Source organism: Aptenodytes patagonicus, chromosome W, assembly GCF_965638725.1.
Source record: "Aptenodytes patagonicus chromosome W, bAptPat1.pri.cur, whole genome shotgun sequence".
Lineage (NCBI taxonomy): Eukaryota > Metazoa > Chordata > Aves > Sphenisciformes > Spheniscidae > Aptenodytes > Aptenodytes patagonicus.
In genome coordinates, this window is record NC_134981.1 from 32,624,525 (window position 1) to 32,641,813 (window position 17,289).

At 50.6% G+C, this 17,289-nt stretch overlaps 1 protein-coding gene across 1 annotated transcript in view; it reads right to left on the reverse strand.

The window, feature by feature from the left end:
• LOC143172234 (microtubule-associated serine/threonine-protein kinase 4-like) overlaps nucleotides 1-17,289 on the reverse strand; it is a 160,706-nt gene that overhangs the window by 7,368 nt on the left and 136,049 nt on the right. Inside the window, exons 25-26 of the mRNA XM_076361464.1 lie at nucleotides 2,220-2,356; nucleotides 1,327-1,508 (exon numbers count right to left, since the gene is read on the reverse strand). Of these exons, the coding sequence (XP_076217579.1) occupies nucleotides 1,327-1,508; nucleotides 2,220-2,356 (319 nt within the window). The remainder of the gene's footprint in view (nucleotides 1-1,326; nucleotides 1,509-2,219; nucleotides 2,357-17,289) is intronic.

A 17,289-nucleotide genomic window follows, 5' to 3' on the forward strand; every position in this document is an offset into this window, starting at 1 on the left:
GGTGCACTCGATCCCACTGTCTATGTCATTGATGAAGATATTAAACAGTACCGGTCCCAATACGGACCCCTGAGGGACGGCACTCGTCACCAACCTCCATCTGGACATTGAGCTGTTGACCACTACTCTCTTGGATGCAACCATCCAGCCAATTCCTCATCCACCAAACAGTCCACCCATCAAATCCATATCTCTCCAATTTAGAGAAAAGGATGTTGTCGGGGACCGTGTCAAAGGCCTTACAGAGGTCCAGATAGATGACATCTGTAGCTCTTCCCTTGTCCACTGATGTAGTCACTCCATCATAGAAGGCTACTAGGTTGGTCAGGCAAGACTTGCCCTTGGTGAAGCCATGCTGGCTGTCTCGAATCACCTCCCTGTCCTCCACGTGCCTTAGCATAGCTTCCAGGAGGATCTGTTCCATGATCTTCCCAGGCACAGAGGCAAGGCTGACAGGTCGGTAGTTCCCAGGGTCCTCCTTTCTACCCTTTTTAAAAATGGGTGCAATGTTTCCCGTTTTCCAGTCACCAGGGACTTCACCGGACTGCCATGACTTTTCAAATATCATGGAGAGTGGCTTGGCAATTACATCAGCCAATTCCCTCAGGACTCTGGGATGCATCTCGTCAGGTCCCATCATTCCAATTATGTTGCTATTTCTCCCTTTCCCTCTCTGTTCCTTCATCCCCTTTAAGTTATCACTTCCTTCTTTTCAAATAAAATAGCTAATGCTTTCTGCCACACTTCAAAGCAATGATCAAGGCTTTCCAAATAATTTACCTTTGGCAAGGGATTGTACAACAGCAGTCACTTTTAGTAACACACTAAAATCGTGACAGAAGTAAAATAGGAAAAAGGGGCAGGTGAAGCACTTTTAGGAATCAGAAAGATGCGTATTTCAGCACCCAGCCAATCTTTTCAACAATAAATTCATGTTCATGAGAGCCCATGCTAGTTCCATTACATAGGAACTTTTTCTTCAGTTTCATTCTTTTATCAATCAGCCTCTCCTAAACAAGATTCTACCTTCTACTCTACACCTGGATTGTTTATTACACAACTTATAGCCATCAGACTTGGATTTAAACTCTTGGACAAACCTAGTAGACAGTTCCCTTTTAGGTGCTTCTGTATCATGAAAATATGTTTAATTTTGCATCAAGAATCTTTTTCCCTTTTCCAGACAGAAACCAGCTGTTCAATGATTATGCTTGTCAGAGCTGACTACTCTCAGCAGAGTGTAACAGATCTGGGGGGGCTCATAAGAAGTACAATACACTTCAATTTCAAGTCCTTTTCCTCTGCCCTCCACTTTTTCACACTCACCAGATGGAAAATCAGGAGTGGATTGGTAGCTTGGGGTAGGTGATCTGGGAGACAAGCTGTGGGTTGGAGACCCAGGCAAGCTCTCCCCTGATGAAAGTGATCGGTTCAGGCAGGAGAAACTTCTGCTGGTGTGAAGAAGAGGAGAGGGTTGCTTGGCCAGCTTTTTAAAGAGAGATCTCCTCCTAGTGTGAGAAGAGCACAGCATTAATCAGAAGCTAAGATGCACAAAAGATACTATTACCACAGGCAAAGTTCTTGTGGCTGACATTGCTTCACTCTCCCATTGCCCTCAGAAAAGCAAATATTAAATCTATGTTTAAATGAAAGCAAACCACACTGCAGAGTCTAGAAAATATACTGATTTGCTAATAGGTAGGATAAATATTGTAACAATCTATTTGTACTAAAACTTATTCACTGTATTTCAGAGGAACTGTTAGCTCCTTATGAGTATAAATCCTCATTTTCTTAATTTAAGAGCCAATCAAACCTGAAGGAATATCTGTACAGTACTAGCAATTTATTTACAAAATGCACATAAACATAGCATCAAACTAAAAATGCACATAAACTTATCACTAGAAAGTTTAAACAAACAAGTACAAAAAGATATACCAAAACCAAATTAAGATGCAACCTCAGTTATTGACTTTCTTCCCTATATCTGTGTGTGTGCCATGCAAAATTTTTAAAGGGTATTTTAACAAATCTAGTTTAGGCAAAAAAGGATTGAAAGAATGTGTTACAACCATAGGATCTCATAGAAGAAGGCAAAAAGAGGTGTAGAAGGCAAGAGAGAGAATTGTATTAACTTAATTTTAAAAATTAATTGTAATGTGTACACACACACACACAAGGAAACACGTTCGCCATAAACCAAAAGGATTACTCACCTCTCTAAACTCTCTTTCTTCTTGGTTTTCTTACTGCGCCTGACCATTCGGCTGCTGTAGCTGTTTTTCCGGGCAGGTCCTGTCCTGATGGAAGTGTTTTCAAAAGGGGTTGCTGTTATCGACACTTTGTTACCACTCTGCCAAAATGAAGGAAGAACCTTTAGGCGGGAGTAATAAAAGACCACTTTGCTTGAAACTGAAGTTACACTACTGTTGTGGTTTAACCTGGCACGCAGCTAAACACCACACAGCCGTTTGCTAATTCCCAACCCCCAGTGGGATGGGGGAGAGAATCCGGGGAAAAAAAAGGAAAATTCATGGGTTGAGATAAAGACAGTCTAATAGGACAGAAAAGGAAGGGAAAATAATAATAATAATAATGATAAAACAATATACAAAATAAGTGAAACTTTCCCACAAGACAACAGGACCCATCAGTGAACAGGGCATATTGCTTCTCATTTTCTGGTAGTTCATTATACATTGGAGACTCCTCAGCACGAGTCACCTCCTCCTCTGGCAATATTCCAAAATCTTTGCCTTCTGGCCAATCCATGATCACTTCCAAGATTCCTGGGCGACTGGGGTTTCCTATTTGAGCCCGTTGTGTGATCAGTGTGACCCACTTCCTCCACGTAGCATCAGTTGCATGATGTGTACAGGGGACCCTCCCTCTGAACATCCAGCCCAGCACCGGCAGTCGGGGTGCCAGGAGGAGCTGTGCTTCAGTGCCGATCACTTCCGAAGCAGCTCGAACCCCTTCATAGGCTGCCAAGATCTCTTTTTCAATTGGAGTATAGCGGGCCTCGGATCCTCTGTATCCCCGGCTCCAAAACCCTAGGGGTCGACCTCGAGTCTCCCCTGGTGCTTTCTGCCAGAGGCTCCAGTGTCCTGGTTTCGGCAGGGATAGAGTTAATTTCTTTTCTAGTAGCTGGTACAGTGTTTTGGATTTAGGATGAGAACAAAGTTGATAACGCACCGATGTTTTAGCTGTTGCTAGGTAATGCTTACACTAGCCAAGGACTTTTCAGCTTCCCATGTTCTACCGACTGAGAAGGCTGAAGGTGCACAAGAAGCTGGGAGGGGGCACAGCCAAACTGGCCAAAGGGACATTCCATACCATGTGACGTCATGCTCAGTACATAAACTGGGGAAAGCTGGCCGGGGGGGGCCGCTGCTCGGGGACTGGCTGGGCATCGGTCGGCGGGTGGTGAGCAATTGTACTGTGCATCACTTGCTTTGTGTATTATTATTATTATTATTATCATATTATTATTATCATTTTATTTCAATTATTAAACTGTTTTTATCTCAACCCACGAGTTTTTCTAACTTGTGCTCTTCCAATTCTCTCCCCCATCCCACCGGGTGGGGGGGGAGTGAGCGAGCGGCTGCGTGGTGCTCAGTTGCCGACTGAAGTTAAACCACGACAGTCCTTTTTGGCGCCCAACGTGGGGCTCGAAGGGTTTGAGATAATAACAGGTTAACCGGAGTGTATTAAAGAACTTATATCTGTTAGTAGTTGTGGGTCACAATGTTGGTTTCTCTGTTCTCGATATTGATTTGTATAATCTGCATCGCGCTCTTTTTCCTGCTGTACATGTTAAAGATTGGTGTTGGGTTTTGCAGTTTGCTGTGGTCTGCAGTGAATAGTAATGTCTCGCTTGTGAGGTTTGTTTTTAGAACATTGACCTTGACGTTAGTGTGGTATGTAAACTTCGCAATGAAGCCGTTACTGTACCACGGAGATCATTTCGTGGAGACAACTAGCAATTGCAGTAACTTTTCTGAGAGTTTTTTTACGGAGGAAATACAGAATGGCAGGGTCACTACCTTCTTCTATAATGTTTCCTCCTTCATTACAGTAATTTTTCAGTATTTTGAACATCCTTGGGCAGTTAAGATACTTCTATTAATACTTCTTGGGAATACTGTTTCGGTTTTGTCTAAAGTTGGTAAGCAATTTAAGAATATCATCCAGAGATCTGCCCCAAGGCTGAATAATTATGAGTGGCAGGGTGTGTGGGACAAGATGGGCAAGTACCTAGGCCAATGGGCACCCCCAGTGTTTTGGAACTTCACCCCTGAGCAAGTGCAGAATCCTGAAAAGTTAGTAGAATATTTGGAAAAAGTATGCTGTCACCCTGGCAACTCCAGAGAGATGCAGCTCATTGCAACGTGCTGGGGCCTGGCCCATGCCTACCGAGCCCTGTTCAACACCATTCAGTGCCCTCAAAGGGAAGGGAAGGTCTCTGGCTCTGACATTAAAACGACACGCACTGCGGCCACTCAGACCCGGGCAACACGCCCTGCGGCCACTCCAACCCTGGCGACAGGCCCTGCGGCCACTCAGACCCCGGCGACATGCACTGCGGCCACTCAGACCCTGGCGACATGCACTGCGGCCACTCCAATCCCGGCGACATGCACTGCAGCCACTCAGACCCGGTGACATGCACTGCGGCCACTAAGACCCCAGCGACATGCACTGCGGCCACTCCAATCCCGGCGACATGCACTGCAGCCACTCAGACCCCGGCAACATGCACTGCGGCCACTCAGACCCTGGTGACATGCACGTGCACTGTGGCCACTCCAACCCCGGCAACAGGCCCTGCGGCCACTCAGACTCCGGTGACATGCACTTGCACTGCAGTCACTCAGACCCCGGCAACAGGCCCTGCGGCTACTCGGACTCCGGTGACATGCACTTGCACTGTGGCCACTCCAACCCCGGCGACATGCACTGCGACCACTCCAACCCCGGCAACAGGCCCTGTGGCTGAAGCAAAGAACCAGCCTGTGCCGGTATCAGTCGCCCCTGTACACAAGAAGAAATTTTGGAAGCGGAAGTCAGCTCGTTTAGTAAGGGAGGAAGAAGCTTCTTCTAAAAGGGAACCGGAGGAAGAAGTGTACGAGTACCCTGGAGAAGGGCCATCACGAGAACGGGAGGAGGAGAGCCGGCCGCTGATCGGGGAGGAGGAAGAGGAAGAACTCATAAACGAGGCAGTGACCACCCGATCTCTATCCCTGAGTGAGCTGCGAGATATGCGAAAAGATTTCAGCCGTCGTCCAGGTGAGCATATTGTCACCTGGCTGCTCCGATGCTGGGATAATGGGGCCAGTAGCCTGGAATTAGAGGGTAGGGAAGCCAAGCAGCTGGGATCCCTTTCTAGGGAAGGGGGCATTGATAAAGCAATTGGAAAAGGGACACGAGTCCTCAGCCTTTGGAGGCGACTCTTGTCAAGCGTGAAGGAAAGGTATCCCTTTAAGGAAGATGTCATATGTCGCCCAAGCAAGTGGGCCACCATAGAATCATAGAATCATAGAATCATTGAGGTTGGAAAAGACCTCTAAGATCATCGAGTCCAACCGTCAACCCAACACCACCAGGCCCACTAAACCATGTCCCTAAGCGCCTCATCTACACGTCTTTTAAATACCTCCAGGGATGGGGACTCCACCACTTCCCTGGGCAGCCTGTTCCAATGTTTCACCACTCTTTCAGTAAAGAAATTTTTCCTTACATCCAATCTAAACCTCCCCTGCCGCAACTTGAGGCCATTTCCTCTCGTCCTATCGCTTGTTACTTTGGAGAAAAGACCAACACCCACCTCGCTACAACTTCCTTTCAGGTAGTTGTAGAGAGCGATGAGGTCTCCCCTCAGCCTCCTTTTCTCCAGGCTGAACAACCCCAGTTCCCTCAGCCGCTCCTCATAAGACTTGTGCTCCAGACCCCTCACCAGCCTCGTTGCCCTTCTCTGGACACGCTCCAGCACCTCAACGTCCTTCTTGTAGTGAGGGGCCCAAAACTGAACACAGTATTCGAGGTGCGGCCTCACCAGTGCCGAGTACAGGGGCACGATCACTTCCCTACTCCTACTGGCCACACTATTTCTGATACAGGCCAGGATGCCATTGGCCTTCTTGGCCGCCTGGGCACACTGCCGGCTCATGTTCAGCCGGCTGTCGACCAACACCCCCAGGTCCTTTTCCGCCAGGCAGCTTTCCAGCCACTCTTCCCCAAGCCTGTAGCGCTGCATGGGGTTGTTGTGGCCGAAGTGCAGGACCCGGCACTTGGCCTTGTTGAACCTCATACAGTTGGCCTGGGCCCATCCATCCAGCCTGTCCAGGTCCCTCTGCAGAGCCTTCCTACCCTCGAGCAGATCAACACTCCCACCCAACTTGGTGTCGTCTGCAAACTTACTGAGGGTGCACTCAATCCCCTCATCCAGATCATCAATAAAGATATTAAACAAGACCGGCCCCAGTACTGAGCCCTGGGGAACACCGCTCGTGACCGGCCGCCAACTGGATGTAACTCCATTCACCACAACTCTCTGGGCCCGGCCGTCCAGCCAGTTTTTGACCCAGCGCAGAGTCCACCTGTCTAAGCCGTGAGCCGCCAGCTTCTCTAGGAGAATGCTGTGGGAGACAGTGTCAAAGGCCTTGCTGAAGTCCAGGTAGACCACATCCACAGCCTTTCCCTCATCCGCTAGGCGGGTCACCTGGTCATAGAAGGAGATCAGGTTGGTCAAGCAGGACCTGCCTCTCATGAACCCGTGCTGGCTAGGCCGGATCCCCTGGTTGTCCCGCTCATGCCTTGTGAGCGCCCTCAAGATGAGCCGCTCCATAATCTTCCCCGGCACCGAGGTCAGGCTGACAGGCCTGTAGTTCCCCGGATCCTCCTTCCGGCCCTTCTTGTGGATGGGCGTCACATTGGCAAGCCTCCAGTCTTCCGGAACCTCCCCCGTTAACCAGGACTGCTGATAAATGATGGAGAGCGGCTTGGCAAGCACCTCCGCCAGCTCCCTCAGCACTCTCGGGTGGATCCCATCCGGCCCCATAGACTTGTGAGTGTCCAGGTGGCATAGCAGGTCATTGACTGCTTCCTCCTGGATTACGGGGGGTTCATCCTGCTCACCGTCCCCGTCTTCCAGCTCGGGGGGCCGAGTACCCTGAGGATAACTGGTCTGCCTGTTAAAGACTGAGGCAAAGAAGGCATTGAGTACCTCAGCCTTTTCCTCATCCTCAGTGACAATGTTCCCCCTTGCATCCAATAAAGGATGGAGATTCTCCTTGGCTCTCTTCTTGTCATTAATATATTTGTAAAAACTTTTTTTGTTGTCTTTAACGACAGCGGCCAGATTGCGTTCTAGCTGGGCTTTTGCCTTTCTCATTTCCTCTCTGCACGACCTAACGATATCCCTGTACTCTTCTTGAGTCGCCTGCCCCTTCTTCCACAAGCGGTAAACTCTCCTTTTTTTCCTGAGTCCCAGCAAGAGCTCCCCGTTCAGCCAGGCCGGTCGTCTTCTCCGCCCATTCTTCTTACGGCGTACAGGGACAGCCTGCTCCTGCGCCTTTAAGACTTCCTTCTTGAAGATCGTCCAGCCTTCCTGGACCCCTTTGCCCTTCAGGACCGTCTCCCACGGGACTCTCTCAACCAGCGTCCTGAACAGGCCAAAGTCCGCCCTCCGGAAGTCCATGGTTGTGGTTTTGCTGCCCCCCCTCCTTACTTCACCAAGAAGCGAGAATTCTATCATTTCATGGTCGCTAAGCCCAAGACGGCCTCCGACCACCACATCTCCCACCAGTCCTTCTCTGTTAGTAAACAGCAGGTCGAGCGAGGCACCTCCCCTGGTAGGCTCACTTACCAGCTGTGTCAGGAAGTTGTCTTCCACACACTCCAGGAACCTCCTAGACCGCTTCCTCTCTGCCGTGTTGTATTTCCAGCAGACATCCGGGAAGTTGAAGTCCCCCACGAGAACAAGGGCTAGCGATTGAGAGACTTGTGCCAGCCGCTTATAGAACGCTTCATCCGCCCCTTCATCCTGGTTGGGTGGTCTATAACAGACTCCCAGCAGGATATCTGCCTCGTTGGCCTTCCCCCTCATCCTTACCCATAGACACTCAACCGTACCATCATCACAATCGTTGAGCTCTATACAATCAAAACACTCCCTAACATACAGGGCCACCCCACCGCCTCTCCTTCCTCGCCTGTCCCTTCTGAAGAGTCTGTAGCCATCCATTGCAGCACTCCAGTCGTGAGAGTCACCCCACCATGTTTCTGTGAGGGCGACTAAGTCATATCTCTCCCGCTGCACAATGGCTTCCAGCTCCTCCTGCTTGCCGCCCATGCTGCGTGCATTGGTGTATATGCACTTGAGCTGGGCTATCGATTTCGCCCCCGGCATCGGCACGCCACCCCTCGGCTCATCTCTAGCGAGCCTGGTTTTATCCCCTTCCCCCTTCGAACCTAGTTTAAAGCCCTCTCAATGAGCCCTGCCAATTCATGAGCCATGATCCTTTTTCCCTTGTGAGACAGCTGGACTCCGTCTGTCACCAGCAGGCCCGGTGCCATGTAAACCTCCCCATGATCAAAAAAGCCAAAATTCCTCCGACGGCACCAGCCCCTGAGCCACGCGTTGATCAGGTGTGTTTTCCTGCTCCTTTCGGTATCCTTCCCTGCCACTGCAGGGATAGAGGAAAACACTACCTGTGCTCCCGATCCTTGAACCAGTCGCCCCAGTGCCCTGAAGTCCCTTTTGATCGCCGCAGGACTTCTCTCCACAACCTCATCACTGCCAGCCTGTATAACCAGCAGCGGGTAGTAATCAGAAGGCCGTACCAAACCAGGGAGCTTCCTAGTGATGTCTCTGACCCGGGCCCCAGGGAGGCAGCAGACTTCCCTGTGGGACGGGTCCGGTCGGCATATCGGGCCCTCTGTTCCCCTCAGAAGGGAATCGCCTATGACAATTACCCTCCTTTTTTTCTTAGCAGCGGCAGTCGTAATGCGTGGGGCTGACTGCCTCACCCTAGGCGACCCCCCGGATGGACCTTCATCTACGTCCTCGCTTGCCTCGCCCTCAAGTTCCAGGGCCCCATATCTGTTGTGTAAAGGCAACCGGGAAGGTGAGGGAGGCCGGGCAGGGGTTTGCCTGGCACGCCGAGCAGGGACCCGTTTCCATCCCCCCCCGTCGCTTAGGTCCCCTCTTTCTACCTGGTGGCAAGAAGGCAGGGGGTCCTCTGCTTCTCGCGGAGCCTCCTTCTGCTGCCTCTGCCTCAGGGATGGTAGGGTGCGGCTCCACCAATCTATCTCCCTCTCACACTCCCGGATACTCCTCAACCTTTCCACCTCCTCCTTCAGCTCTGCCACCAGGCCGAGCAGATCATCCACCTGGTCACACCGCACACAGGTGTTGTCTCTGCTGCCCTCCGGCACAGCTGACAGGCTCAGGCACTCCCTGCAGCCAGAGACCTGGACAGCTGTATGCTTGCGTGTGAGCTCCGTCTGGGTCGCCACATTCCTCCTGGCGACGGCTTTCGGCCGAGTGGAAACCATAGCCGGTCCTCTTCTCGGAAGCCGACGATTACCAGTTGAGTTGGCCTCTAGAGCCGGGAGTGGGGCTGCGCCTTGCCCGCTCGCCTTCCCTGCACGCCCTGCCTGCGCGAACTGCCGCGCCACGCCCTTCTGACGCGCCACGTCCTGTTTGCCCGCCCTGTTCGCCGCGCTCCGGGTCGCTCGCGCTCCCTGGAGCTGCTCTTGTAAGTGAGGGGGTTTGGCCGCCGCCCCTCTTGTCCCCGCCCACGCTGAGTCAGAGCTGCCGATCGTCAGGAACGCCCTCCTCCGGCTCGGGGAATGGCGGGGCTGGGGCTCCCTCTCGCTCCCTGCGCTTTTCCTTTTCGCGGGTTTGGCCGCGGTTTTTTGCGCCCATGGAGAAGGGTATCCAGTTTCTGAGAGAATTAGCTGTGCTGGAGGTGATTTATGGTGACCTGAACAATGAACAACTATCCAAAGATCCAGACGAAGTCAAGTGCACACGACCCATGTGGCGGAAGTTTATAAGGAGCTCACCATCGTCATACGCCAATTCACTGGCAGTGATGACCTGGAAAGATGGAGAGGAACAAACAGTGGATGAATTGGCTAGTCAACTCCGGCAATACGAGGAAAGTCTTTCTTCCTCCCTCGTCTCGGCTGTGGAAAAACTGTCCGAAAAACTGTCCCGGGAGATCCAGCAACTCAGAGAGGATAGGTCCTACTCCTCACCTGTACGGACCAGTATCTCGGCTATTAGAAGTAAGCGTTCTTTTGCTCAAGAGAGAGAATATAAAGGGTACACACCACGGGGCACCCTATGGTTTTACCTGCGTGACCACGGAGAGGACATGAGGAAGTGGGATGGGAAACCTACTGCAGCCCTAGGGGCACGGGTACGCGAATTGCAAGGGAAAACAATCACAGAAAGAGGTTCTTCCAGGAAAATTGCTGCTCCAGTTTCCAGCGGGCAGTTCCCCAGAGAGAGTAGAAGGGCTGATCTTACTCTTGATCTTAATGAAGAAACTTCTGACTCGTACGTACAAGAAATGAGAAATGAGTACTGTGATGAGGATTAGAGGGGCCCTGCCTCCAGCCAGGGGGAGGAAAGGGACAACCGGGTTTACTGGACTGTGTGGATTCGGTGGCCTGGCACGTCAGACCCACAGAAGTATAAGGCTCTGGTAGACACCGGTGCACAGTGTACCCTAATGCCATCAAGCTATATAGGGGCAGAACCCATCTGTATTTCTGGGGTGACGGGGGGATCCCAACAGCTAACTGTATTGGAAGCCGAAGTGAGTTTAACTGGGAACGGGTGGCAGAAGCACCCCATTGTGACTGGCCCAGATGCTCCGTGCATCCTTGGCATAGACTACCTCAGGAGAGGGTATTTCAAGGACCCAAAAGGGTACCGGTGGGCTTTTGGTATAGCTGCCTTGGAGATGGAGGAAATTAAACAGCTGTCCACCTTGCCTGGTCTCTCGGAGGACCCCTCTGTTGTGGGGTTGCTGAAGGTCGAAGACCAACAAGTGCCAATTGCTACCACCACAGTGCACCGGCGGCAATATCGCACCAACCGAGACTCCCTGATTCCCATCCATAAGCTGATTCGTCGACTGGAGAGCCAAGGAGTGATCAGCAAGACCCGCTCACCCTTTAACAGTCCCATATGGCCAGTGCGGAAGTCTAATGGAGAGTGGAGACTAACAGTAGACTATCGTGGCCTAAATGAAGTCACGCCACCGCTGAGTGCTGCTGTGCCAGACATGCTAGAACTTCAATACGAACTGGAGTCAAAGGCAGCCAAGTGGTATGCCACAGTTGATATTGCTAATGCGTTTTTCTCAATCCCTTTGGCAGCAGAGTGCAGGCCACAGTTTGCTTTCACTTGGAGGGGTGTTCAGTACACCTGGAACCGACTGCCCCAGGGGTGGAAACACAGCCCTACCATTTGCCATGGACTAATCCAGACTGCACTAGAACAGGGTGGAGCTCCAGAACACCTGCAATACATTGATGATATCATTGTGTGGGGCAACACAGCAGAAGAATTTTTTGAAAAAGGGAAGGAAATAGTCCAAATCCTGCTGAAGGCCGGGTTTGCCATAAAACAAAGTAAGGTCAAGGGACCTGCACAGAAGATCCAATTTTTAGGAATAAAATGGCAAGATGGACGTCGTCAGATCCCAATGGATGTGATCAACAAAATAACAGCCATGTCTCCACCAACTAGCAAAAAGGAAACACAAGCTTTCTTAGGCGTCGTGGGTTTTTGGAGAATGCACATTCCAAATTACAGTCTGATTGTACACCCTCTCTATCAAGTGACCCGGAAGAAGAACGATTTCAAATGGGGCCCTGAGCAACGACAAGCTTTTGAACAAATTAAAGAGGAGATAGTTCATGCAGTAGCCCTGGGGCCAGTCCGGGCAGGGCAAGAGGTAAAAAATGTGCTCTACACCGCAGCCGGGGAGAACGGCCCTACCTGGAGCCTCTGGCAGAAAGCACCAGGGGAGACTCGAGGTCGACCCCTAGGGTTTTGGAGTCGGGGATACAGAGGATCTGAGGCCCGCTATACTCCAACTGAAAAAGAGATATTAGCAGCATATGAAGGGGTTCGAGCTGCTTCAGAAGTGATCGGCACTGAAGCACAGCTCCTCCTGGCACCCCGACTGCCGGTGCTAGGCTGGATGTTCAGAGGGAGGGTCCCCTGTACACATCATGCAACTGATGCTACATTGAGTAAGTGGGTCGCACTGATCACACAACGGGCTCGAATAGGAAACCCCAGTCGCCCAGGAATCCTGGAAGTGATCATGGACTGGCCAGAAGGCAAAGATTTTGGAATATTGCCAGAGGAGGAGGTAACGCGTGCTGAAGAGGCCCCAATGTATAATGAACTACCAGAAAATGAGAAGCAATATGCCCTGTTCACTGATGGGTCCTGTCGTATTGTGGGAAAGCATCGGAGGTGGAAAGCTGCTGTATGGAGTCCTATGCGACAAGTTGTAGAAACTGCTGAAGGAGAAGGTGAATCGAGCCAATTTGCAGAAGTAAAGGCCATCCAGCTGGCTTTAGACATTGCTGACCGAGAAAAGTGGCCAGTGCTCTATCTCTCTACTGACTCATGGATGGTGGCAAATGCCCTGTGGGGGTGGTTGCAGCAATGGAAGCAGAGCAACTGGCAGCGCAGAGGCAAACCCATCTGGGCTGCCGCATTGTGGCAAGATATTGCTGCCTGGGTGGAGAACCTGGTTGTAAAAGTCCGTCACGTAGATGCTCACGTACCCAAGAGTCGGGCCACTGAAGAACATCAAAACAACCAGCAGGTGGATCAGGCTGCTAAGATTGAAGTGGCTCAGGTGGATCTGGACTGGCAACAGAAGGGTGAATTATTTCTAGCTCGGTGGGCCCATGACACCTCAGGCCACCAAGGAAGAGATGCAACATACAGATGGGCTCGTGATCGAGGGGTGGACTTGACCATGGACACTATAGCCCAGGTTATCCATAAATGCGAAACATGCGCTGCAATCAAACAAGCCAAGCGGTTAAAGCCTTTTTGGTATGGAGGACGATGGTTGAAATATCAATATGGGGAGGCCTGGCAGATCGATTATATCACACTCCCACAAACCCGCCAAGGCAAGCGCCACGTGCTTACAATGGTGGAGGCAACCACCGGATGGCTGGAAACATATCCCGTGCCCCATGCCACCGCCCGGAACAGTATCCTGGGCCTTGAAAAGCAAGTCCTATGGCGACATGGCACCCCAGAAAGAATTGAGTCAGACAATGGGACTCATTTCCGAAACAACCTCATAGACACCTGGGCCAAAGAGCACGGCATTGAGTGGGTGTATCACATCCCCTATCATGCACCAGCCTCTGGGAAAATTGAACGATACAATGGACTGTTAAAGACTACACTGAGAGCAATGGGTGGCGGGACGTTCAAACATTGGGATACGCATTTAGCAAAGGCCACCTCGTTAGTCAACACTCGGGGATCTGCCAATCGAGCAGGCCCTGCCCAGTCAGAACTTTTACGTACTGTAGATGGGAATAAAGTTCCTGTAGTGCACATAAAAAATATGCTGGGGAAGACAGTCTGGGTTATTCCTGCCTCAGGCAGAGGCAAACCCATCCATGGGATTGCTTTTGCTCAAGGACCTGGGTGCACTTGGTGGATAATGCGGGAGGATGGGGAAGTCCGATGTGTACCTCAAGGGGATTTGATTTTGGGTGAGAATAGCCAATGATCTGAATTATGTGATGTTAAGTACTAATTATAGTTATAATAGTTATACTAATAATACACAGATATACTAATAATACTAATAATATTATATGCCATACTAATGTTATTACAATAAGAATCACCCAGACTAATGAAGAATAGCTTCAGTGAAACCAAGCAAAGCACAGTGATGATGGTACCAGAACTGACTTCAACATGGAACAATCCAACACCACATACCATCTCCATTTTTCCTGCCCTGAAAGATTATTATGACAGATGGAGCCCGAAGTCATGGACTAAATGAACTCACCGAACATTTTAGAGGGATGGCCCACAGACGAAGGGAATGATATCTCTGTGTGTGTGTATATATATATATATATATAAAGGGGTGGTGATTAATGAAAATGTACTGGAAAATATGAGACTTGAGCATGACGCAGATGGTATAGAATAAGGGGTGGATATTGTCCTGGTTTCGGCAGGGATAGAGTTAATTTCTTTTCTAGTAGCTGGTACAGTGTTTTGGATTTAGGATGAGAACAAAGTTGATAACGCACCGATGTTTTAGCTGTTGCTAGGTAATGCTTACACTAGCCAAGGACTTTTCAGCTTCCCATGTTCTACCGACTGAGAAGGCTGGAGGTGCACAAGAAGCTGGGAGGGGGTACAGCCAAATTGGCCAAAGGGACATTCCATACCATGTGACGTCATGCTCAGTACATAAACTGGGGAAAGCTGGCCGGGGGGGACCGCTGCTCGGGGACTGGCTGGGCATCGGTCGGCGGGTGGTGAGCAATTGTACTGTGCATCACTTGCTTTGTGTATTATTATTATTATTATTATCATATTATTATTATTATCATTTTATTTCAATTATTAAACTGTTTTTATCTCAACCCACGAGTTTTTCTACCTTGTGCTCTTCCAATTCTCTCCCCCATCCCACCGGGTGGGGGGGGAGTGAGCAAGCGGCTGCGTGGTGCTTAGTTGCCGACTGAAGTTAAACCACGACACTCCAGGTAGGGCCATTCTCCCCGGCTGCGGTGTAGAGCACATTTTTTACATCTTGCCCTGCCCGGACTGGCCCAAGGGATACTGCGTGAACTATCTCCCGTTTAATTTGTTCAAAAGCTTGTCGTTGCTCAGGGCCCCATTTGAAATCGTTCTTCTTTCGGGTCACTTGATAGAGAGGGCTTACGATCAGACTGTAATTTGGAATATGCATTCTCCAAAAACCCACGACGCCTAAGAAAGCTTGTGTTACCTTTTTGCTAGTTGGTGGAGGCATGGCTGTTATTTTGTTGATCACATCCATTGGGATTTGACAACATCCATCTTGCCATTTTATTCCTAAAAACTGGATCTCCTGTGCAGGTCCCTTGACCTTACTTTGTTTTATGGCAAACCCGGCCTTCAGCAGGATTTGGACTGTTTTCTTCCCTTTTTCAAAAACTTCTCCTGCTGTGTTGCCCCACATGATGATGTCATCAATGTATTGCAGGTGTTCTGGAGCTCCACCCTGTTCCAGTGCAGTCTGGATCAGTCCATGGCAAATGGTGGGGCTGTGTTTCCACCCCTGGGGCAGTCGGTTCCAGGTGTACTGGACGCCCCTCCAAGTGAAAGCAAACTGTGGCCCGCACTCTGCTGCCAAAGGGATTGAGAAAAACGCATTAGCAATATCAACTGTGGCATACCACTTGGCTGCCTTTGACTCCAGTTCGTATTGAAGTTCTAGCATGTCTGGCACAGCAGCACTCAGCGGTGGCGTGACTTCATTCAGGCCACAATAGTCTACTGTTAGTCTCCACTCTCCATTAGACTTCCGCACTGGCCATATGGGACTGTTAAAGGGTGAGCGAGTCTTGCTGATCACTCCTTGGCTCTCCAGTCGACGAATCAGCTCATGGATGGGAATCAGGGAGTCTCGGTTGGTGCGATATTGCCACCGGTGCACCGTGGTGGTAGCGATCGGCACCTGTTGGTCTTCGACCTTCAGCAACCCCACAACAGAGGGGTCCTCCGAGAGACCAGGCAAGGTGGACAGCTGTTTAATTTCCTCCATCTCCAAGGCAGCTATACCAAAAGCCCACCGGTACCCTTTTGGGTCCTTGAAATACCCTCTCCTGAGGTAGTCTATGCCAAGGATGCACGGAGCCTCTGGGCCAGTCACAATGCGGGGCTTCTGCCACTCATTCCCAGTTAGGCTCACTTCAGCCTCCAATACAGTTAGCTATTGGGATCCCCCGTGTCACTCTAGAAATACAGATGGGTTCTGCCCCTTTATAGCTTGATGGCATTAAGGTACACTGTACACCGGTGTCTACTAGAGCCTTATACTCCTGTGGGTCTGATGTGCCAGGCCATCGAATCCATACAGTCCAGTAAACCCGGTTGTCCCTTTCCTCCACCTGGCTGGAGGCAGGGCCCCTCTAGTCCTGGTCACAGTATTCGTTACTCACTTGTAAATGCAAATCAAAAGTCCCTTTATTAAGCTCGGAAGTAAAATCAGCCCTTCTACTCTGTCTGGGGAACTGCCCACTGGAAACTGGAGCAGCAATTTTCCTGGAAGAACCCCCTTTTGTGATTGTGTCTCCTTGCAACTCATGTACCCGTGCCCCTAGGGCTGAGGTAGATTTTTCCATCCCACTTCCTCATGTCCTCTCCACGGTCACGCAGGTAAAACCACAGGGTGGCCCGTGGTGTGTATCCACTATATCCTCTCTCTTGAGCAAAGGGACGCTGACTCCTAATGGCTGAGATACTGGTCCGTACAGGTGGGGAGTAGGACCTATCGTCTTTGAGTTGCTGGACCTCCCGGGACAGTTTCTCCACAGCTGAGACGCAGGCCCGTAGGGAGGAAGAGAGACTTTCTTTGTATTGCCGGAGTTGGCCAGCCAATTCATCCACCGTTTGTTCCTCTCCGTCTTTCCAGGTCATTACTGCCAATGAGTTGGCATATGACGATGGTGCGCTCCGTACCAACTTCCGCCACATGGGTCGTGTGCACCTGACTTCATCGGGGTCTTTGGATAACTGCTCATTTTTCAGGTCATCATAAATCACCTCCAGCACGGCTCATTCCCTCAGGTACTGGATACCCTTCTCCATGGTGGTCCACTTGCCTGGGTGACATATAACATCGTCCTTGAAGGGATACCTTTCCTTCACCCCTGACAGGAGTCGCCTCCAGAGGCTGAGGACTCGTGTCCCTTTTCCAATCGCTTTGTCGATGCCCCCTTCCCTGGAAAGGGATCCCAGCTGCTTGGCTTCCCTACCCTCTAATTCCAGGCTACTGGCCCCGTTATCCCAGCATTGGAGCAGCCAGGTGACAACGTACTCGCCTGGATGACGACTGAAATCTTTTCGCATATCTCGCAGCTCACTCAGGGATAGGGATCAGGTGGTTACCATATCATTTATGGGTTCTGCCTCTTCCTCCTCGTGTTCTCGTGATGGCCCTGGTTCATCTTCATCCCTTACTTAACAAGTTCATTTTCTTG